The sequence below is a fragment of the Hemitrygon akajei genome, unplaced genomic scaffold (genome assembly GCF_048418815.1).
Source record: "Hemitrygon akajei unplaced genomic scaffold, sHemAka1.3 Scf000136, whole genome shotgun sequence".
Lineage (NCBI taxonomy): Eukaryota > Metazoa > Chordata > Chondrichthyes > Myliobatiformes > Dasyatidae > Hemitrygon > Hemitrygon akajei.
Genome location: NW_027332022.1, coordinates 1,317,620 through 1,342,701, shown reverse-complemented (window position 1 = coordinate 1,342,701; position 25,082 = coordinate 1,317,620). Strand labels below are relative to the sequence as shown.

Below are 25,082 nucleotides of genomic sequence, written 5' to 3'. Positions count from 1 at the left end.
CTGTTACTAATTCAACATGCGAGCAGCACACTCTGAGAAATAAGAAACCCAGTGAGTTTTATGTTTAGTTTTTTTTTCCCCCATCATTTTCTAACCAGGGATGGTTCAGGTATTTGTAAAATAAGTGCGATGCTAGGCAAATTCGCCAATGGGAAATGGTCATAATTTCATACGGTTGCTGCTGTGACACACTAACTTGTTTCCAGTAAGTGAATAATAAACTGAAGGGGAAGGGCTTTCTTATCTTTCTGTCGACTTTCACCAGTTGTTATCTCTGGGAGACGGTTACCTCGGCACAGATGCTCCCCAATTCGCCCATTACTGTACAATCCAACTAAGAGCAAGTGTTAAAAATGGCTCTTTACAAATAGGCTGACCTTTAGGCCAGCTCCAGACAACTGGGGCACAGTTGAATCTGGACCAGGATTTAACTGAGATCAAAAGAAAAAAAATACACCAAATTCATAATATTTCATCAGAGTTGACAGCGCCTTTCATTCTGCTGTCTCTGTGCAATAAACCCACAGCGATCTTTGCCCTGAGCTGTCGCTGGGGTTTATAATCCGAAAATTAACTGCTCGCAAGATGAACAATAAATTAAAGCAATAACACCAGCCGAACCGAACCAGGATGCGGGTTGTTATTCCTCTCTGGTGCGGATCAAACTTTCTAGAGAAAGTTCATCATTGCATTCGCACTGAAGTATTCATTCCGGCTCGGAGCACTTGTAAGAGAGACTCGTTCAAGGAAAATGAGACGTGGCGTTACATGCTGAATAGGGTGAAGTTCATTTATGAGCGTGTTATCAACTGAACATTGCTCAGGGTGTGTTCACTTACTGGTAGGGACATACAATTCAGATGCTCGGATTCACTGAAACCGGAGTCGAGAGTCCAGCACCAGGTAAGAACAGGGACTGTATTCGGCAGTGTTATGGTATTTTAATAAGCCCACTTGTAACAGCAGTATTTCCAGTATTGCTACCATATCAATATTATCATTGAAATCGCGCGGCTTTATGGATCTGTGAGCTTTATTATTCTGTGAGTGTATTTTTTTTCGGAAAGACGAGGTACTTCTGGCAGTGATATTTATATTAATAAATATTGTGGTAATTCTCTCTGGCCGCAGATAAAAACAGCAGATTCTAGACTCAGAGGTCACTTCACTATGAACACCCTATGCCAAATAATCTGGCCACTGAGTGCATGTCCGGGGGCCGTTTCCCGTCCACTTCAATGCTGACCACTGCGCTACCGCACTGCCACGTTTATCAACCGCAGGTTGTTTTCGCTGTCTTAGTAGAATTAGAGGTAACGCGATTTTATCTTCCGGTACTGGATGGACAGAGGCATTTGACTACATTTGCTGTTATTAGATAAAGACGGGGAGTTGAATGTATTCGTTGTTATTTAGCTGAAGGAGAAGAGATTTGTTATCCGCTGGTGTTTAGAAATTGAGCCCTTGTTGGGGACATTGAACATCACACGGATTCTGAATAGGCATATGGAGAACATGTTTGCTACTGTAGGGGGAGCTGAAACAGATGAAGATTGATTAGGTTTTTTTTTCTGAGGCGTAACTAATGTGACATTGGAATTCTCTTCCTCAAAGGGTAAGAAAAGCAGAGCTTTCTTTCGATGTGTTTAATTCCACCGAACACAGATTCTGGACAGACAAGGGAGTGAAGTGTTACAGACGGTCGCAGGGTTGAGTCACTGAGATCACTGTCCAGCTGTGATCATAGAGAATGGCGGAACAGGACTGAGGGGATGAATGTCCTGTTACTAATTCAGCATACGAGCACCACACTCTGACAAATAAGAAACCCAGTGAATTTAATGTGTTAACATGAGGAAACCTGCAGATGTTGGAAATTCAAACAATGCACACAAAATGCTGGTGGAACACAGCAGGTCAGGCAGCATCTATAAGGAGAAACATTGTCGATGTTTCGGGCCGAGATCCTTCGTCAGGACTAACTGAAAGGAAAGATACTAAGAGATTTGAAAATAGTGGGGGGAGGGGGAAATGCAAAATGATGGGAGAAGACTGGAGGGGGTGGGATGAAGCTAAGAGCTGGAAAGGTGATTGGCGAAAGTGATACAGAGCTGGAGAAGGGAAAGGATCATGGGACGGGAGGCCTCGGGATAAAGAAAGTGGGAGGGGGAGCACCAGAGGGAGATGGAGAACAGGCAGTGTGATGGGCAGAGAGAGAGAAAGAAAAAAAAAACAACTAAATATGTCAGGGATGGGGTATGAAGGGGAGGAAAGGCATTAACGGAAGTTAGAGAAGTCAATGTTCATGCCATCAGGTTGGAGGCTACCCAACCGGTATATAAGATGTTGTTCCTCCAACCCGAGTGTGGCTTCATCTTGACAGTAGAGGAGGCCATGGATAGACATATCAGAATGACATATCAGAATTTAATGTGTTTCTTTTTTCCATCGTTCTCTGACAAGGAGTGGCACATGTCTTTGTAAAATAAGGATGATGCCGGTTGATCAATGTGTAAAGTAAATCGAATGCCAGGCAAATTCGCCAGTGGGAAATGATCCTAATTTCATATGATTGGTGCGGTGACATGGTAACTTGTTTCCGGACAGTGAGCAATAAACTGAAGGAAAAGGGCGTCGTTACCCTGCTGTTGACTTTGACGGCATGTTATCTCTGGGAGATGGTTATCTCGGCATAGTTGCTCCCCAGCTAGTCCATTACTGCACTGATCCAACTGTGGACAACTGTTAAAATGGCTCTTTATAAACAGGATGACCTTGTAGTCAGCTCCAGACAGCTGGAGCACAGTTAAACCCCGATAAAGAGATTACCCAGTGTTCAAACAAAAAAAACTCCAAATGCATAATATTTCATCAGACTTCACAGACCCCTTCCTTCTGCTGTCTTTGTGCAATTAACCCAAGGTGACCTTTGCCCTGAGCTGTCACTGGACTTTATCATTGGACAATAAACTGGTCTCAAGGTGAGCAATAAATCAAAGAGAAGACACCAACAGTTTGTTACTTCTCTCCGGAGCAGGTCAAATTTCGAGAGAAACGTAATCATTGCTATCGTGGACTGAAGTAGTATTACTGGCTCGAAGCACATATTAGAAAGACTAATTCAAGCATAGCGATACTTCTTGTGTTTCAACACAATCGTCGTGGAACAGGGTGTGGTGTTAAATGTTGAATAGACTGAAGTTCAGGTTTATGAGAGTGTTATCAACTTAACATTGCTCAGAGTGTGTTCGCTAACTGTTAGAGCCATAAATGTAGGTACACAGTGTCACACTGGCCCCCCTACGCGGCTGACGTCACACACAGGCCACCAACACCGGGGTCTGCCCTCACGTGCGCAGGCACTGCTGTGCTCGAGCTTGATCGGCTTAATGGCTGAGCTACTAATCACGTGAACGCCCACAGTCAACAGAGGATTTACTATCTGCACTATTACCATTCGCGATGTCAATCATTGGTTGCACCCAATAGCAGAGACGGAACAGCCAAGAGGGCGTTATTCCCGGTCCCGCCTCGAACTCCCCGTCAAAGTGGAGCTAACCTCAAAGTAAATGTCCCATTTTTGGTTTATTCCCATTTCCCTCCGAGAGAAAAACTAAATATGTAGCTAGTGTAAATATGAAGTAACGCTCTGTTCACTTCTTTATGCCAATCTGCAGCATCTACGGGTCACTGCTCTACGTGTACGTGTAGCTTCATCGTTCTGCCTTTCAAACAAGTCAGTGAGATCCAGATCTGTCACATTCTCTCGTTTTATGTGGACAGTATGTACTTTTTTCTGTAATATAACACATTGTTTCATTCCTCTGTTTTGACCTCCCAAAGTGCAGCCAATATTTCAGGGTATATTACCTATTTATTTGAGAATTTAGCTTTTTCCATTAATCTGAGCTTCTCATGTGTACAGTTCAGTTAAGATTCGCTTCAGAATTTCCAAAGCAACAACCCAGTCAGTCAATTTTCCCTCTGAAGTTCCAAAGCAGAAGCTCAGTCTTTATAGTATTTCCACACAATTGAAATGGGGAATTTGTTCTTATGATCACGTACTGAGCTACAGTGAAAATCTTGCCTGACGTAGCAACCACACAGATCAATATATTACAACAGTACATTGAGCTGATATTCGACAAAACAATCATTGTAACAAAGCATTATGGCTGCAAAGAAAGTGCAGTGCAGACAGACATATGGTGCAGGGTCACATCGAGTTCACTGTGTAGTCGAGCCCATTTTATCATTCACTTGGCTTATAACCACAGACAGGAAACCATCCTTGGGCCTGGTGGTATCTATTCCCCTATGGGACAGTGGGTTTGCAGCAAGAATGTCCCACGTTTTGGGATTCTTTGGCCTGCTTTTCTGAATCTAGCAGATGTGTAGGAAGAGTCCATGGACGGCAGGCTTGTTTCTCTGATGTCCTCAGCTGAGTGTTCGGTTCTTCGAAGGTCTTTGCAGTTCCTTGCAGTCATGGGCAGAGCAGTAGCCATATGAAGGCGTGAAGTATTGACAAGAATCTCAGAGACCTCACCCTGCCTTATGGAGCTGGATCCTGGACTTCCTGTCTGATCGGTGGCGGGTAGTAAGAGTGGGCTCCCTCACCTCTGACCCTTTAACCCTCAGCACATGTGCCCCTCAGTGTTGCCTCCTTCGCCATTCTTTACTCTCTGTGCACCCATGAATTGGTTTGCCACCCACAGCTCCAATCTGCTAAATAAATTTGCTGAGATACTACACTGATTGGCCTAATCTGAAATAATAACGAGGCAGCCTACAGAAAAGAAGTCCACACTCTGACACAGTGATGTGGTTGTGGACTACAGGAGGAATGGAGACAGGCTAACCCCTATTCACATCAATGGATCTGGGGTTGAGAGAGTGTACAGCTTTAAGTTCCTCGGCATAAACATCACCGAGGACCTCACGTGGTCTGTACATACCGGCTGTGTGGTGAAAAAATGCACAACAGCACCTCGTTCACTTCAGATGGTTGAGGAAGTTTGGTATGGACCCCCAAAGTCTAAGAACTTTCTACAGAGCAAAGTTAATAGCATCCTGACTGGCTGCATCTCTGCCTGGAATGGGAACTGTACTTCCCTCAATCTCAGGACTCTGCAGACAGTGGTGCGGACAGCCCTGTGCATCTGTAGATGTGAACTTCCCACTGTTCAGAACATTTACAGTGACAGTTGTATAAAAAGGTTCTGAAGGATCATCGGGCACCCGAGTCACCCCAACCACAAACTTTTCCAGCTGCTACCATTCGGGAAATGGTACCACAGCATAAAGGAGAGGATCAACAGGCTCTGGGACAGCTTCTTCCACCAGGAAATCAGACTGATTAATTCATGCTGATGCAAATGTTTTTCTCTGTTATATTGACTGTACTATAAATCCACATTGCAGATTTAGATTTAGTCCTCATTTTACTCCTCATGTATATGAAAGTTCTAAGTAATAAGGTCAATTCAATTCAATTCCCTGCACTATATATATACCATCTTGTTCAATCGCTGTCCAGCCTGTATACCACTACCTTAATGATATATATCAACCATCTTGTTCAAACTCTATCCAACTTGTATCCCATCACCTCAATGATATATACCAACATCTTTTTCAGTCTATGTCCAGCCTATATCCCACCACCTCAATGATATATATCAACCATCTTGTTCAACCTCTGTCCAGTCTGTATCTCACCACCTCAATGATATATATCAACCATCTTGTTCAACCGCTGTCCAGCCTGTATCTCACCACCGCAATTATATATATCAACCATCTTGTTCAACCTCTGTCCAGCCTGTATCTCACCACCTCAGTGATATATATGTCAACCAACTTGTTCAATCTCTGTCCAGCCTGTATCCCATTGCTGCAATGATATATTTCAACAATCTCTCTTTTAAACTTTGTCTTCATTGTTTTTTATTTCATTAGCTAGAAATACCAGAAGTTTAATTGAACACAGCAGCTGACAGGGAAAAGGCAGCCATTATAATTTTATAGTCCCTATTAGAAAACGGCTGCAGTGTTAATATTTGTCATAATTAAACTCATAGCATTTGATGCTGAGTTTGTTAATTCCTTTTTCGGTTATTTTCGGTGAGCCACTTCCTCCGTTTCCAGGGTAACAGCCTGTCACAGCTGCAGACACTGTTGCACATTTTTATCGCCCTGTGGTCACCGCCTCTCAGTGTAGAGACAGTGGCCTCAGGGGCAAATGTACCAGAGTGATAGTAGGAGGAAAGGATGCTGTGAGCACTGTGGGATGTGTTACAGCAGGGTCAGAATAAACTCAGAACTAACAAATTGGCTGGGGTGGGGTGGCATTTACATTTTAGTGTGTTGCTGATATTTTGCAATCAGTTATCATCTTTGCATTAAAATGAAGAGGTGAAATAAAACTACAGTTGCAGGAAATTTAAAGTCAGAAGATGAAAATACTGGAAAAAGCTCTGGAGTCCCATTTCACATATTGGGTCTTCCACCATTTCTCCTTTAACAGCGGTAACCTGATGTACTGAGTTCCCATAATTTTCTACTTTATAATTTTACATTTTGTTCCTGCTACACTGAGGGTAAACATGGCAGCCAACTGTGCGGGGCAAGATGCCACACAGCAATAAGATAGTGATCAAACGTGCTCAGTTTAGCTGCCGGAGGCAAGCTGAAGTGTATCCGCATCCTCTCACAATCTACAGACCGGTGAATCAACCTGAGCACTCACCCCGGCAGAGGGTCATTAGGTTTCATTTCCACATTAGTTTGTAATCGGAAATGGCAGGAACACCACGGCAAATAACTGGCACCAAAGCGTCTTTGTATGGGTGATAATATTGGGCTGGTGACCCTGAGGATATGGAACTGGCAGTATACAGGTTTCAATCCAGGTTGGTAATTCAGATTCAGTTTACAGCTGGGATCGGAATTTCCTCAGTCTGCAGTAAAGCTGAAGTCTTGTGCGGTTGGACATTGGTTATGGGGAAATTGTCGTCTACACCACTCAGTAGGACATCATATCTACCATGTACTTTGGAGATTATTTAAGAGTTTACTGGGGAGTTAGATGACTTTGAGGTGTGATGTTGTACTTTGGTAAAGCCTTTAACAAGATCCCACATGGCAGCTGATCGGGAAGGTTCGGTCACGTGGGATTCACAGGGAGCTGGCGAGGTGGATTCACATCGGGCTCGATGAAAAGAAGCAGAGGGTGATGACTGAAGATGGTTTTAGCGAATGGAGGACTGTGACGAGTGGGATGTGGGTGTCAGTGTCGAGAACTCTGTAATTCACTATTCATTCCATTGATTTGTTCATGAAAGGTCAGCAAGTTTGATAATGAATCCGGCAGTCTCGTTGATATTGCAACAGGTTACCATGAATTTCAAAGGGATCTTCTTCAGTTATGGAGATGGGCTGAGGAAAAGCAGTGGGTGCTGTCTGCTCAACCCGTCTTTCTTTTTTTTTAATAAGTGCAATCGTGAACAATAGCCAGATCAGAAATGCTGATCAAGTCAACTAGTTCCCAAAGAGAACTGTGATAGGCCAATCAGATGGTTTACTGCTGCTCCGCAATAGAACACTTTGCCTTACCGTTGACAAATCAATCCTGGTTGACGACACGTGATTGGTTCCTAAAACGGAATTGACTGCAGTATAGCTAGTAGATCGACCAGAGAATCCCGACATGGTGTACAATCCATGTAATGGGTATTGCGTGACTGTGGGTGGATGGGCGCAGGTGGATCAGGACGTGTCAAACCTTCCGGAAATCTTCCAAGATGACAGATAGCGCTCACTGCTTTGGTCCTCCTATGACTGGTGGCGCTATGATGAGTAACGGCCAACTGTTATAGCAGTGTGGGTTGAAACATTTCTGCTGAACAATGTGACATCTATTCCTCTCGTCACAGAACTATACAGATTTCTCAGTCCCGCCTGATTCTCACCGTCTCCTTTCAGTTTAACATCGTCTGGCATTGACACCTGTGGCAATATATGGTTTGATTCTATGTAGAAACACTCTGACATCCTGAAGATTTCCAAGATGTTTGGAAGTGTTTTCCTCAGTTTAAAAACAAAACAGTGTTCTCCTTCAAACCCCAATTACTGTTTGACCCTTCTGTTACTTTTGTTTGTTACAGAGCAGCAAAAACTGATCACACCTGTCATCAAATGGCTCAGTGTTCGAGCAGGGGAGGAGTTCCAGTGGCGTCAACATCGGGAAAGGACACGGGTATGTTGCCGAATTATTTTAATTTATAAATTTATAAATACTCATACTCTGAGGGTTCTGCATCTGGGTTTAATTCAATATCAACAATTCACAAAACATTTGTGAAAAATAAGCAGAAAGATGAGAGAAATAGAGAGGGAGAGAGAGTTAACATCTCTGGGGAAAACACAGTCAAACGTGAAAGGGGTACATTTACCGTCTGCTCCTGCTTCTCGAGCAGATTGTGATGCACATTAAAATAGTGAGTTACTCCAGAAGACAAGACATCTTGCAGATGCTGGAAGTTTTGGGTAACACCAAGACACACAGAATATTGGCAGAACTCAGCAGGTCAGGCAGCATCTATGGAGAGGAATAAACATTTCACATTTTGGATCAGCATCACACGGAAGAGAAAGTAATGTGGCAATAGCTAGAATTTCTGTCCCCTCATTTCCAGTTTGAAGAAGGGCCTTGGCCCGAAACGTTGATTGTTTATTCTCCTCCATTGTCATGGTCTGGTCCGTGAATTCCGCGTTCCGGTTCATGGTCCAGTCCGTGGACTCCGGACTCCGGGTCTTATGGTTGTCCATTGTTTCAGTTGGGCTTAATCACAGACAACTTATTCTCATGTTGAAGCTGGGACTACAAGTGGCTCTGAGTTCGAGTGTGGTTGCTGTTTCGTCTCGTCAGTATCCTGTCCTTGTCTCTGTGGGGTAAGTCTTTGCCGTTACACTGAGTCTGGAGCCTTGCCTGCAACCTTTAACCTTTTCTCGCTGTCAAGTTCTACCGGCGGAGCAAGACAGGAGCCTTGCTGTGTCTAGATAAGGAACCGTCTTTCGTTGTTTGTAACTGTCTCTGTATAGGTTCGGACATTTGCCGCTACCTAGCGTTGGGAACTGTCTCGTCGTGTGCAGCGTATGAGTCCCGGCCCTACGTCCTCTTCCCAAGGAGAAGTCCTAACTCTATGTTTTGCATTCCTGCTCTCCCTCGACCAAGGCTCTGTTATTCCGCATTCATGTATCCCAAGGCTGACCCTCATGTTCTCGTCCACGTCTGAGCCTCATGTCCTCATCCAACCCAGGACATCCATAGATGCTGCTTGACCTGCTACATTCCTCCCGCATTTCGTGAGCTATCCCAGAGATTTGCTGAGGAAGGGGTTTACCAGGCAGGCAGACAGTAACCCAGAGCAAAGCGGTGGTGATGGACAGTACCAGGAGAGTGATGGTGATAGTTACTATATTCTCAGCAATAAGCACAGTCCTTTCAAAACAGAGAGGTATATTCACAGAGACATGAAAGAGCAGCCTTCAACAGATGGGGCTATAACCCCTTCCAAACCACCCCTTGCCCTGACTGGGACCACCCATGCCCCAGCCCCCCCCCCCCCCATATATATATTGGACAGTATTTAGCGATCGTTAGGTTCCAGAGGGAAAGTTGCTGCCCAATATGGAGTCAATGATTTATTTATTTTCCCCATTGTGCTTCACAGTGATCACTGAGCTCCTGGCAAGCTGGAATGATTTCCAGCTGCTGCAGCTGACGGACTTCTACCGGGACAGGCTGGAGCAGGCGATGGAAGGAGGGGTGCACGGAGTGAGCCTGGCGTTAACGGCCGAGAATCAGTTCAGCGGAGAGGAACATCGGGTGAGTGGGAGAGAGAATGGGTTTGAATTTTCACACATCACAGGACTGATGTGTGTCGGAACTCTAACTCATCGGATAATAAAGCATAAAAACAAATCAGAAATAAATATATATTACTCTTAAAACTGTGAATCTGAAGGAATGATTGAAAGAGGTGTAAACACTCCAGTGGCGGCTCAATGCTCAGAGCAAGGGGAGCAGGGAACAATTGTATGAGGTTGCAATAAAGGAGTTTAAATGGAAATACGGTAGGATTTTTCATTTTGAAAAGACCGTGCAGCGTGACGGCAGGATGTCAGTGAGAACCGGGGCATTAACACTGGATGCCACAGGAGCTCGTGTGTGATCTGTTCTGGGTGGAGATGATTGTGTTACAATCTGTAACTGTAAACAGTGTGGATCGCGGAATACTGCCATGTTGTAATGTGTAATCACTGAATAAACCTCCACTGGAAAAGGCAAAGGAAAGACATCAGGTGTCAGCCAGTAATCCGCTGTCATGTTGAACACTGGCGGACTGAGGAGATGAATCAGATCATCTTTTCCGCAACTTCTCTGTGACTGCTCACTCTGTTATAAAAACCTGCCTGACTTCTTTCTTCATCTGTGATGGTTATTTTCTGATTTCTGTTTTACACCGTCAAATCGGGTGAGGAATTATTTATGGATTTGGAGCCACGTCAATGAAGCGGTCACAGACCAGCCAGGATCTCATTGACTGGTGGACCAGGTTCACGGTGAATGTCCCTCCGTGTGCTCTGCACTCAGAATGTACAGTCCATGTCCAGACAGGATCAGCACCCGTCCGGGTGACTGCTCAGTGTGATCCCGTTACAGAGCACATCATTTACTTCTCATTCTCTGTATGAATCTGTCAGTCCCCAATATGTTCACCGTTACTCTTCACAGAAAATCTCTGATCTCGCTGATATGGGAGAGCGGGCGGACAGTTCTAAACTCCTCCTGAGCCTGGTGATGGAGAAAGGCTCCCACGCCCGGAGGGTGATGTGGGAAACCTTTGTGAAAATGAGGATTGGAGTCCCAAAGTTTGACAAAATACTGAACGAAATACAGGAGCATGGTGAGAAAGCATCACTGATGAATTTAATTTTGGATTCAATCACAATTGACTTTATAATTTTATGCATTTTAATTCCTCAAATTGTTTTATTCCGAACAGGTTGTGTTTCGGTCCATCGACCCGTACCGGAGATTCCCAGAGAACTGAAAGGTAAGTGAAGAAACCGCTGTTTCCACCAATGGTTGATATTGTGTAGGGCCATGTCGTTGTTGAACCATCTGGATTTGACCAGGTAAGTGGTGGCACCATGACATAGTGCACAGTGCGACACATGGAAAATATTTGCTCGAGGGATATCTTTCTCAGGACATTATGAGGAACAACTCAGAGAGTTGGGGAGTTTTCTGAAAGGGACCACTCCTCTCTGACTCCGACAACGACAGGTCCCTCCTTCGAGCCAGAGTGGAGAAGAGGACGATCTGGAGGTGTGAAATTCTCAGAAATTCTTCACTCCGAAAAGTGAAATCCTTCCCCTGCAGCTACACAGCAACAGCCCTCATCACGTAATAACAATGAGAGCATCCATTTAATGAGAAAATCACGTAACACCCAACTGCTCTGTTCAACCCCAAAGCAGCATATGAATCCAACTCACCCTTAGTGCAAAGACTGCTAACGTTATCCAGTTTAATTTCTAACTCAATAATCCTGGGAATTCCATCAGGAGACAGTGTTAGTGAGGTTGAGATTGGGGGACAAAATCCTCAGCTCAGTCCACAGAAGCTGAAATTGATGTGATGTGTGATGGACACTGTGGAAAGGTGAGAGATAGGAATTAGGACAGAGAAACCGAGGGTTGTGGGATTGCGGCAATTAGCCTGCAAACTTGTTCTTCACTGTTCTTCATGTTGTTTGCCGAAGGAACAGACACAGCAGTGAAATTCCCACACCCATTTCTAATACAAAACCGATTCACTCTCTGATTATTTAAGAATATCATTTCTAAAACTGTCACAATGTCTGAAGTAACGATTTAATCAACCAATATCTTCCTACGCTCCCCATCCCACCCGGATACATTGAACAGAGACTCCACACACCCCTGACAGGGTCCTGACACACTGTGAGACCCCACACACCCCTGACAGGGTCCTGACACACCGTGAGAAATGACACACTACTGACAGGGTCCTGACACACTGTGAGAACTGACACACTCCTGACAGGGTCCTGACACACTGTGAGACACCAAACATCGCTGGCAGGGTCCATGACACACTGCAAGACCCCACACATCTCTGACAGGTTGTGATACACTGTGAGACACCACACAACCCTAGGAGAGTCCTGACACACTGTGAAACCCCACACGGCCCTGGCAGGGTCCTGACACACTGTGAGACCCCACACACCCCTGACAGGATCCTGACACACCGTGAGAAATGACACATTCCTGACAGGGTCCTGACACACTGTGAGAACTGACACACTCCTGACAGGGTCCTGACACACTGGGAGACACCAAACATCGCTGGCAGGGTCCATGACACACTGCAAGACCCCACACATCTCTGACAGGTTGTGATACACTGTGAGACACCACACAACCCTAGGAGAGTCCTGACACACTGTGAAACCCCACACGGCCCTGGCAGGGTCCTGACACACCGTGAGACCCACACACCCCTGACAGGATCCTGACACACTGTGAGACCCCACACACCCCTGACAGGGTCCTGACACACCGTGAGACCCACACACCCCTGACAGGGTCCTGACACACTGTGAGACACCACACACCCCTGACAGGGTCCTGACACACTGTGAGATCCCTCACACCCCTGTCATGGTCCTGACATACGGTGAGACACACACACCCCTGACAGAATCCTGACACACCGTGAAACCCCACACACGCCTGACAGGGCCCTGACAAACTGTGAGGCCCCACACACGCCTGACAGGGTCCTGACAAACTGTGAGACTCCGCACACCCCTGGCAGGGTCCAGACCCACTGCAAGACCCCATACATCGATGATAGAGTCCTGACACACTGTGCGACACCAATCATCGCTGGCAGGGTCCATGACACACTGCAGGACCCCAAACATCCCTGATAGAGTCCTGGCACACTGTGAGAACTGACACACTCCTGACAGGGTCCTGAAACACTGTGAGACACCAAACATCGCTGGCTGGGTCCATGACACACTGCAAGACCCCACACATCTCTGACAGGTTGTGACACACTGTGAGACACCACACATCCCCAGGAGAGTCCTGACACACTGCGAAACCCAACATGGCCCTGGCAGGGTCCTGACACACTGTGAGACCCCACACACCCCTGACAGGATCCTGACACACTCTGAGACCCCACACACCCCTGACAGGGTCCTGACAAACTGTGAGGCCCCACACACCTCTGACAGGGTCCTGACATATCGTGTGACCGCACACACCCCTGGCAGGGTCCATGACACACTGCAAGACCCCACACATCTCTGACAGGTTGTGATACACTGTGAGACACCACACAACCCTAGGAGAGTCCTGACACACTGTGAAACCCCACACGGCCCTGGCAGGGTCCTGACACACTGTGAGACCCCACACACCCCTAACAGGATCCTGACACACTGTGAGACCCCACACACCCCTGACAGGGTCCTGACACACTGTGAGACCCCACACACCCCGGACAGGGTCCTGACACACCGTGAGACCCACACACCCCTGACAGGATCCTGACACACTGTGAGACCCCACATACCACTGACAGGGTCCTGACACACCGTGAGACCCCACACACCCCTGACAGGGTCCTGACACACTGTGAGACCCCACACTCCCCTGACAGGGTCCTGACACACTGTGAGAACCCACACACCCCTGACAGGGTCCTGACACACTGTGAGACCCCACACACCCCTGACAGGGTCCTCACACACCGTGAGACCCACACACCCCTGTCATGGTCCTGACATACTGTGAGACACACACACCCCTGACAGAATCCTGACACACTGTGAGACCCCACACATCCCTGACAGGGTCCTGACACACCGTGAAACCCCACACACGCCTGACAGGGCCCTGACAAACTGTGAGGCCCCACACACGCCTGACAGGGTCCTGACAAACTGTGAGACTCCACACACCCCTGGCAGGGTCCAGACCCACTGCAAGACCCCATACATCGATGATAGAGTCCTGACACACTGTGCGACACCAATCATCGCTGGCAGGGTCCATGACACACTGCAGGACCCCACACATCTCTGACAGGTTGTGACACACTGTGAGACACCACACATCCCCAGGAGAGTCCTGACACACTGCGAAACCCAACACGGCCCTGGCAGGGTCCTGACACACTGTGAGACCCCACACACCCCTGACAGGGTCCTGACAAACTGTGAGGCCCCACACACCTCTGACAGGGTCCTGACATATCGTGTGAACGCACACACCCCTGGCAGGGTCCATGACACACTGCAAGACCCCACACATCCCTGATAGAGTCCTGACACACCCCTGACAGGGTCCTGACAAACTGTGAGACTCCACACACCCCTGACAGGGTCCAGACACACTGTGAGACTACACACACCTCTGACAGGTTCCTGACATATCGTGTGACCGCACACACCCCTGGCAGGGTCCATGACACACTGCAAGACCCCACACATCCCTGATAGAGTCCTGACACACTGTGAGAACTGACACACCCCTGACAGGGTCCAGACAGACTGTGAGACACCAAACATCGCTGGCAGGTTGTGACACACTATGAGACACCACACATCCCTAGGAGGGTCCTGACACATTGTGATACCCCACACGGCCCTGGCAGGGTCCTAACACACTGTGAGACCCCACACACCCCTAACAGGATCCTTACACACTGTGAAACCCCTTACATGCCTGACAGGGTCCTGACACACTGTGAAACTCCACACATGCCTGACAGGGCCCTGACAAACTGTGAGGCCCCACACACCTCTGACAGGTTCCTGACATATTGTGTGACCGCACACACCCCTGGCAGGGTCCATGACACACTGCAAGACCCCACACATCTCTGACAGGTTGTGACACACTGTGAGACACCACACATCCCTAGGAGAGTCCTGACAAACTGTGAGGCCCCACACACCTCTGACAGGTTCATGACATATCGTGTGACCGCACACACCCGTGACAGGGTCCTGACACACTGTGAGACACCACACACCCCTGACAGGGTCCTGACACACTGTGAGACACCACACACCCCTGACAGGGTCCTGACACACTGTGAGACGCCACACACCCCCGACAGGGTCCTGACACACTGCAAGACCCCACACATCCCTGATAGAGTCCTGACACACTGTGAGAACTGACACACCCCTGATAGAGTCCTGACACACTGTGAGAACTGACACACCCCTGACAGGGTCCAGACAGACTGTGAGACACCAAACATCGCTGGCAGGTTGTGACACACTATGAGACACCACACATCCCTAGGAGGGTCCTGACACATTGTAATACCCCACACGGCCCTGGCAGGGTCCTGACACACTGTGTGACCCCACACACCCCTGACAGGGTCCTGACACACTGTGAGACCCCACACACCCCTAACAGGATCCTTACACACTGTGAAACCCCTTACATGCCTGACAGGGTCCTGACACACTGTGAGACCCCCACACACCCCTAAAAGGATCCTGACACACTGTGAAACCCCACACATGCCTGACAGAGCCCTGACAAACTGTGAGGCCCCACACACCTCTGACAGGTTCCTGACATATCGTGTGACCGCACACACCCCTGGCAGGGTCCAGACGCACTGCAAGACCCCACACATCTCTGACAGGTTGTGACAGACTGTGAGACACCACACATCCCTAGGAGAGTCCTGACACACTGTGAAACCCCACAAATCCCTGCTAGTATCCTGACATGCTGAGATCCCGCACACTCCTGACAGGCCCTTCAAATTCTGTGAAATCCTGGACACACTTTGCAGAGTCCTAAAATACTTTTACACGTCCTTTCAAAAGATTGTATTCAGCAGTGGTGTAGCTTGCCTTCCCCTAATTCAGAATCTCTATACTCGGGGCATCGATATCGCTTTCCATAACTGAGACAGATTGTCTCTGTGTCCAGAATACTCTCCCACTGACACTTGTCCAGCTACATTATCTCCTGCCTCGTCGGGTCAACGGAAGATACAGGTTAGGCTAATAATCCTTATTGTATGGGTGGTGGTCCAGGTGAGTGAACATGATGTGATGGTTGGGACTTAAGTGGGTAGTTCATTGGATAGAGTGTTGTGGGTCATGTAGTTGGACCTTCAGAGTGGATCAGCACATTGGAAGTGTGATGATGTTGCCTTTATGAAGACTTGATTGAGAGAGACAAAATTGGCAGATCAATATTCCAGAGTTACAATATTTCAGATAGAGAGGGGAGGTAATACATTTGAGGAGGTTTATTTGCTGCCCTGGGGAATTTCACAGCTGCGCTCAGAGAGGACATACGGGGAGTTCAAGTACTGAGGCAATATGAAAGCATAGCAATAAGATCGATACAGTCACTGATGGGTTTTTACAAATCCCAGTAGTCATCATGAGATTGAGGAACTAATATGTAGGCAAATTCTGGAAAGATGCAAAAACAGCAAGTTTGTTGTAGTGGGTAATTTTAACTTTCCCTGTGTTGCTGATGACCTTTCATTCTCTGTCCTGTGTTTCCTACCTGCAAGAATATTTTAGGAATCTCTGATGGTGGGATGTGTTCTGGGAATAATGTGTGGGATGTGTGAACTGGAAGTGAGGCCAGACTGCAGCTGGTATTTGAATGTAAGCCGACAAGTTGCTGAGGTTTCAGTGCTGGAACCTTTGGGAACAGTGAACACTTCTCAGATGGTTATGAATAAGGAGAAGTCTGCAGCTTATGCTGTACCGAACATGTAATTATTTTAGAAATTAAAAGTCCCTATTGTTTCTGCCTCCACCACAATCGCCGGCAGATTATTCCACGCCCTCACCACTCTCTGCATAAAAAAACTTACCCCTAACAATCCCTCTGTACCTACCTCCAAGCACCTTAAAACGGTACCCTCCTGTGTTAGCCATTTCAGCCCAAGAAGAAAGTCTCTGACTATCCACACAATCAATGCCTCTCATCATTTTATATACCTCTATCAGGTCACCTCTCATCCTCCGTTGTTCCCAGGAGAAATGACCGAGTTCACTCAACCTATTCTCATAGGGCATGTTCCACAATCCAGGCAATACTTGTAAATCTCCTCTGCGCCCTTTCTATAGTTTCCACATCCTTCCTGTAGTGAGGTGACCAGAACAGAAGACAATACTCCAAGTGGGTCTGACCAGGGTCCGTTATAGCTGCAACATTACCTCTCGGCTCCTAAACTCCATCCCAGGGTTGATGAAGGCCAATGCACTGTATGCCTTTTGAACCACAGAGTCGACCTGCATAGCAGCTTTGAGTGTCCGCTGGACTCGGACCCCAAGGTCACTCCGATTCTCCACACTGCCAAGAGTGGGGTGTGCAGCATTGGGTGTGGGAAAGATAACTTGGCGGAAGGCAGATTCCGTGGCAAAGGGTTAGATTGAGAGCAGCTCTTGTTAGGCAAATCCCCAACGGGCATGATTAAATATTAGCTGAGCAGAATTTGGGTCCGGCATGTTGCAAAGAGGATTAAAGCCAACGACGTCAATGCCTGTAGATCTTGATGGGAGATGTTGTAAATTTAATCTGAAAGGGAGAGATGAGTTTCATGATGCTGAAATGAGACAGTCAGTTGTGGAGAGTGAAGAGGCGTGCCAAAGAATGCATTGGGATACAGATCAGTTGCAGATGCGGATGGGGAAATATCAGGTGGAGTTTAATCCAGAGAAGTGCGTGTTCTTGCAATTCAGGAGATCAAATGTATGGAGAAGTATAGAGTAAAGGTCACGACCCTGACGTCATTAATGTCTACAGGGATCCTGATATCCATATCCATAGCTTTGGAGGCAGGTGGGAGGAGTTTATGGGGACATCGTGCTAGCAGCAACTTTGTGGGCTGAAGGTCCCATACCTGTACTGTATTATGCAGGTCCTGTGACTGCTGAAATCCTGAACCACCTGCTATAGAAATTCCTCAGTCTCTGCTCTCTTCTTCAGCACCCGACCTGTAATCGGCATGGTTTTCAAACTTGTATTTAAAGTCACGGACCAGTAGCATCTCCCCTTTCTCCCCTTTTCATAGACGTTGTCTGACCTGTACTCACATCTACACTCCCGTCCTGTGCTGCAGAGGGCAGGCCAACATGCTGCATAACTGTGGCGGACTGGGAGGCTCTACAATGGGGAGTCAAAACTGCCCAACGCATCACCGGCATCCCCAGCCTACCTTCCATCGGGGACGTATATACAGAAAGGCTCTGGAAAAGGGTCAGCAGCATCAGGAAGGATCCCACCTATCCTGCCTATGGGCTGTTTGCCCCTCTCCCATGAGGGAGGAAGCTACGTAGCATCCACAGCAGGACCGCCAGACTCAAAATCAGTTACTTTCCTCAAGCAGTAAGACTGATCAACACCTCCAATGATTAAGCCACCCCTACACAACTAACAACGCCCACCCACCACCAGCACGATTTGAAAATTTTCTGTCACAACCACCTGAGGTCAGAGTGACTCCTGTATCGTATGTATTTATATTTATTGTGTTTTCCATTGCGTTCTTTATCTGAGTTATTTTGTGCTACATTACATCCGGAATAACAATTATTTCCTTATCTTTTACACTTGTGCATCTTCAATCTTGAATCTGTTGAGTATTTACAACACATACTCTTTCAGAGACACGAGACTGCAGATCTGCCGTCTCAAACCATTTTCCGGAGGAACTCAGTGAGCTGAGCAGTATCTGTGATGATGGGGTGGGGGGGGGGGAGGACTGTTTGCGTTTTGTGTCAAAATGCTGACTGTCTCAATCTCCTGAACAAGACATTGACATTTTCTCCCCCAACAACCCCCACCCACAGTGCACGTGCTACTCAATAAAACTACTTCTTTGTATTTTGAATCAGTGATGGTGGGTGGGAGGGGTAATCTGTGATTCCCCGACCTGTTCCTTTGACAGAATACCCACGATCCTTTTTTCCATCTCCATACGCCACATCAAACATCCGGCTTTCAAAGTTCTTCCACTGGAACAATGATAGCTCTGACAGTGGTGGGAGTTTATCCAGTACAGGACAGTCGGGGGTTAATAAACTACCAGGGAAATACTCACCTTCACAGCACAGTTAATGTGGAAATGTGAAGATCTGGTGTTTATCAAGTCCAGGCCTCTCTGTCCAGTCAGGGGACTGTTAATCACATTTACTTCAATGTACGAACATCCATTGATGAATTCAATCAAGGCAATAGCTTTGAGCTAACTCTTGTGTACTTAAATACTGAGTTCTGAGTTGAGCCATTTAACATTTTGACTATGTTCCTGTTCCCATGGAAGATGTTCAACAGAAACACAAGGAGACTCTGCGGGCACAAACTGAAAGACTGAGAGTGAACACGATCCTGATGAGGGAGAAGGTGAAGGTTTTCCAGCTGGTTGATCGATACGCTGAGCTCACGGTCATTTCTACTGTTCGAGACCGGAGACTGGTGGAACATGAGCTGCTGGCAAGAGGCAGAGACCATGGCATTTGGACAGAAAAACATCTCCGCAGAGAGCTGGAAAAAATCCGGACTGATCAGTTGTTCCAAAGCAGCTTTTCCCGGAGTAACTCCAAATCTGGGAGGTCGGCAACAGTGGCCGGAGTCCCGGGGATCGGGAAAACAACAATGGTACAAAAGATTGTTTATGAGTGGGCCACAGGGAAAATATACCAACAGTTCCAGTTTGTCTTCAGTTTCAAATTCCGGGATTTAAACTCCATTAACTGCAGGATAAACATGAGGGAACTGATTCTGGATCAATATCCTTACTTTGGGAATATTCTGAGAGAGGTCTGGAAGAACCCAGAGGGATTGCTGTTTATATTCGATGGTTTGGATGAATTCAAGCACACAATCGATTTTGCCGACAGTCGGAGAGATACAGAACCCAAGCACCAGTGCCCAGATCCCGAGTGGTGGTGTGAAGTGTCTGACATTGTGTACAGTTTAATCCAGGGCAAACTGCTCCCAGGGTGTTCAGTGCTGGTGACGACCCGCCCCACTGCTTTACGTTTATTGGAAAAGGCTGATATCAGTGTCTGGGCTGAAATCCTGGGATTTCTTGGTGAGGAGCGGAAGGAATATTTCCTCAGACATTTTAAAGAACAGACGGTGGCAGAAGCTGTTTTCAAACACGTGAAGGAGAACGAGATCCTGTACACCATGAGCTACAACCCCGCCTACTGCTGGATTCTCACTCTGACACTGGGCCCCTTCTTCACACAAAGAGTCAGGGACCCGCAGCGAGTTCCCAAGACCATCACCCAACTATATTCCTACTATATTTATAACATTCTGAAAAACCACGGCCGTGAGATTGAGAAACCCCGTGATGTGTTACTCAGGCTTGGTCAGATGGCCTTCAGAGGAGTGTCCGAGAAGAAGATTGTGTTTACAGCTGGAGATTTGATCAAGTACAATCTGCAGCCTTCCCAGTTCCTGTCCGGGTTCCTGATGGAGCTTTTGGAGAGAGAGGATTGTGCCCGGAGCGTGGTGTACACATTCCCACACCTCACCATCCAAGAGTTTGTAGCTGCAGTCGCACAATTCCTGAATCCACATCCCGGGGATATCCTGAAATTCCTCACTGAAACCCACAACACGACAGATGGGCGATTTGAGGTATTTCTCCGTTTTTTTGCTGGTTTCTCCAACCCAATGACAGCTCGGGGTCTGGAGGAGTTTCTGGGTCCATTTCCTCATGAAACAACCTGCCGGGTGATTGACTGGGTGAAGGAGGAGGTTAAACGCCAGAGTGGAAACACGGAGAGTGAAGCTGGTAAAAGGAGCCTCCTGAACACATTGCACTACCTGTTTGAGTCTCAGAATCGTGGACTGGTTCAGGCTGCACTGGAATCTTTGGAAATACTTTCATTCAGTGGAATGACACTGACCCCGATTGACTGTGCGGTCCTATCTCATGCCATCGGACTCTGTGATACAATAAAACAGCTCGACCTGGAGAAATGCTGCATTCAGAGTGAAGGAATCCAGCGGCTGGGACCCGGGCTACACAAGTGCCAGGACTTGAGGTACCTGATTTATCTCCCATTCTGAAGTGTGAAACTGTTCCATTGCGTTGTTTCAATGTAACTGTATTTGGGTAAAACTGTAGTAAATCAGATTGTGAAGAATTTTGACAAATGCCCAGGGGTTTGGTCAGTAATTTCCCAAGGACGGGAGGGTTCTGTGGTTCCTTGTGAAGGGATGTTGGAGACTTCATCAGATCAGTGAACAACGGCCATTGGTTTAATGGTGGTAAATCACAGGAATGGCCGTGTTTCTCACTGCCTGTGACACGTCCATTGACAATGTTCCTTCTCAGTCACTGACGCCTAAACCAACACTGACTGCAGCAGGTGGGTCAGAGATTCACACTCCCTTCCGATGGACAAAAGGCCATCAGCAGACTGTCCAAACTTTACAACCCCTTCCTGGTGAGGGACGGGAGACCAGCACCGGACTGTCCCAGCTTTACAATGCCTTCCTGGTGAGGGACAAGAGAAAGTTAGTGGACTGTCCCAGTGAGAGTGAGAGAATTCCCTCTGTGAGATTGTCCTCCCTCTGCCCTTCCCCATGTGTGACTATCACCAGCAGTCCACCTGTGTCAATGTGGGCACTACCCCGCCCCCAAATGGTTATGTCCTCTATAATGGTTATGTCCTAATTCAGACATTACGCTCACAAGCGATCTACCTCAGCATCCGATCCTCCTTCGGATCTCTCTTCCTTACTACCTATTTCCTGTGGGATCTCTCTTCCCCATCCTCTTCCTCCTGTGGGTTCTCTCTTACCCATCCCGCTTCCTCCTGCAGGTTCAGTCTTCCTATCCGTTTTCCTCAGGTGATCTCTTCTACAATGTCTTATCGACATTCCCCACTCACAATTCATTCTCACTGTGAGACTTTCTCCCACAGGAACACTCTTCTGATCATCTGGGAATGAGACAGAATATATGGAGTTTATAGGTTCACACCGACAGACTAAATTACCGACATTCGCTGAATACACTGGAGCTGGTCAGTGAAGGACATTGACAGTGATGGAAACTCCAATCAGTGATTTACTGAAGGGTTTAATGTTTCCTGAAATATCCGAGTGAGAGAAATTCCCCCAGACCCACGGTTTGAAACACTTTGTTCATCAATTTGTCTGTTTGTGTTTAGACTTGGGGAGAATAAACTGGGAGATTCAGGTATGAAACTGGTGTCTGCGGCTCTGAGGAACCCAGAGAGTAAAATACAGAAACTGTGGTAAGTACCAGACTGTGGGAGATTGTGTTTACAGTCACTGGGTGTCTGACACTGAACATTAATGTGATCCGTAATTGTGTTACTGATAAACTCTGGGAACATGTACTGTCTCCTGTCTCTCTGCGTCCTTCACCCTCTCTCTCTCTCTCATCTCCAGGCTGGGGGATGTCGGTCTCACAGATTCTGCTGTCGTGGATCTCGCTTCCCCTCTAAGTAAAATATCATCACTAACAGAGCTGGACCTGGGTAGTAATAAACTGGGAGATTCAGGAGTGAAACTGGTGTCTGCGGCTCTGAGAAAACCGGAGTGTAAAATACAGACACTGGTGTAAGTACCAGACTGTGGGAGATTGTGTTTACAGTCACTGGGTGTCTGACACTGAACATTAATGTGATCAGTAATTGTGTTACTGATAAACACTGGGGATTTGTACCGTCTCCTGTCTCTCTGTGTCCTCCACTCTCACTCTCTCTCATCTCCAGGCTGGACAATGTCAGTCTCACAGAATCTGGTGCCGCGGATCTCGTCTCCGCTCTCAGTACAAATCGATCGCTGATGGAACTGGACCTGAGTGATAATAAACTGGCAGATTCCGGAGTCAGACTGGTGTCTGCTGCTCTGAGGAACCTGGAGTGTAAAATACAGAAACTGCGGTAAGTACCAGACTGTGGGAGATTGTGTTTACAGTCACTGGGTGTCTGACACTGAACATTAATTTGATCAGTAATTGTGTTACTGATAAACACTGGGGATTTGTACCATTTCCTGTCTCTCTGTGTCCTTCACCCTCACTCTCTGTCATCTCCAGGCTGGACAATGTCAGTCTCACAGATTCTGGTGCCGAGGATCTTGTCTCCGCTCTCAGTGCCAAACCATCACTGACGGTGCTGAGCCTGAGATTAAACTCTCTGACAGACCGATTTGTACCCGCTCTCCGCCGCCTCATACTGACCCTCCCTAGCCTGGAGTGGATCGGGTGAGTGCTTGTATTAATGTTCAGTGTGATAAAATATCAGCGGACCCGTGGGTTTTCTGGTGATATTTGGCTGTACGTGTTTTTGAATCATTTACCCCAGTCCCCTGTTACTGACACTGTTGTGTAATCTGTTTATTTCATCTTTATTCTCCCATCTGTTTCAGACTGTATGGGAATTGCTTCAGTGAGACTGGGGAGAAGGAACTGAGATCTCTGCGGGAACCCAGACCCAGACTGATAGTGTCCCTGTGAACATCTGTATGTGTGAACATCCCCGCCCGCGGGATGGGGACATTTTAGCCAATTTCTCACCCTCCTCTTTAACTCCCGCCCTTACCTTTCAAGGCCACACGCCAGGTTTAATTCTCAACTGTTCTAACGGAACCGGCTCCAGTGACGTGTTTCCGCCTGCTGTCCGGCGGCGCAGCTTCCTCCGGATGTTCAGGTTGAAGACTCTCCGCCACGTGAGACCCCGAACTACATAGACAGGAAGAGCCCGTGGTCCAGGTCTCAGTCTGGGACACCGGTGTCCCGGGGTGGGATTATGCCGGGAGAGAATCCCTTTGCTCCCTTTGCTGAGGACGGTGCGTTCAGGAGTCTGGCCGATATAATGATGTTAAATTGACAAATCCCTCGGCAGTGACACTGGATCTGCAGCGATCCCGGACATGGCCCTGAAGTGTGATTTTATAATCATCGGTTCCCCGATGCAGAGTGACGGTGAGAAACGGGACTGATTATTCAACCGGTCACTCGTTGTCGCCGGTCAGTTAATTGTGTGTGACTGTGAGTGAGTCGGGAGCAGCTTATTTATTCCCGCACGTCAGCAGCTCACACATTGTTTAATTTACATTTGCCATGATGAAATCAATAAACCGCTGTAACTTCCTCTCTTGGTGTCGGCCTCGAGTTTTATTTGAGGTTTCTGCTGCCCCCCGCACCCTGTGCACTGCAACAGTGGGTCAGAGCTCCTCACACTGACACAGTAGCTTCTCAGCTCCAGGCTGAGGGAGGTCGGACCGACAGAGTCTGGGTGCCCAGGATCTCATCTCCAACCAACCCCTTTCCTGGCTAACAGACCACCTCCTGCCCCCCGCAGACAATTATAATGGACAGTAGTATCAGACATGATTCCACTGGTTTAAAAAGGAGAGAAAGTTTTCAACGGTCACTTAAATCGAAGCAAGAGGCGGAGAGGGAAGAGGTGAAAGAAGCTCAGAGAGAAGCTGTTTTTTTAACTGATCAGGACAAAGAGGCTAGACTGCGCAGATGCGTGGTGTAGAGCGCCAAAGGTTTAAAAGAAAGACCGTCATATACATCGGACATTATTGGAGTGGACTGAGGCAGAGTGGGACGGCTTTGGCTCAATCAGGCTTCGGCGAGAATAGGCAAAGGCGAGGTTGAACGGGACACGACTGCGCAAACGCATGAAAGTCGGCGAGGAAATTTAAAAAGCGAGCTTCACTCCAGGTGAGGTAAGGCAGGGTAAGCTCCTATAATTAATCTAATTAGCTTAGGAGTAGGTATGAAAGGTATGTATTATGAAAGGAACCTGGCGATTAATATCAAAGAAGCTACTAAGAGTTTTTTTTTAGTATATAAAGCTTATAAGAGAGTTGAGGGTAGATATAGGAATAATAGAAAATGACGCCGGAGATATTGTAATCAGAGGCCAAGTGGAAGACATCTGCAGTATACCCAACATTTAAGA

At 47.4% G+C, this 25,082-nt stretch overlaps 1 protein-coding gene across 3 annotated transcripts in view; it reads left to right on the top strand.

Moving 5' to 3' along the window:
- LOC140723795 (NACHT, LRR and PYD domains-containing protein 3-like) overlaps nt 1-24,254 on the top strand; it is a 50,019-nt gene extending 25,765 nt beyond the window's left edge. For all 3 annotated transcript variants that reach the window (XM_073038328.1, XM_073038330.1, XM_073038329.1), the window contains 10 exons: nt 8,166-8,257; nt 9,735-9,889; nt 10,799-10,970; nt 11,070-11,120; nt 19,436-21,173; nt 22,308-22,394; nt 22,552-22,722; nt 22,878-23,048; nt 23,204-23,371; nt 23,536-24,254. In XM_073038328.1, coding sequence (XP_072894429.1) covers nt 8,166-8,257; nt 9,735-9,889; nt 10,799-10,970; nt 11,070-11,120; nt 19,436-21,173; nt 22,308-22,394; nt 22,552-22,722; nt 22,878-23,048; nt 23,204-23,371; nt 23,536-23,623 — 2,893 coding nt within the window. In that variant the 3' untranslated portion in view covers nt 23,624-24,254. The remainder of the gene's footprint in view (nt 1-8,165; nt 8,258-9,734; nt 9,890-10,798; nt 10,971-11,069; nt 11,121-19,435; nt 21,174-22,307; nt 22,395-22,551; nt 22,723-22,877; nt 23,049-23,203; nt 23,372-23,535) is intronic.
- The last annotated feature ends 828 nt before the right edge of the window (nt 24,255-25,082 follow it).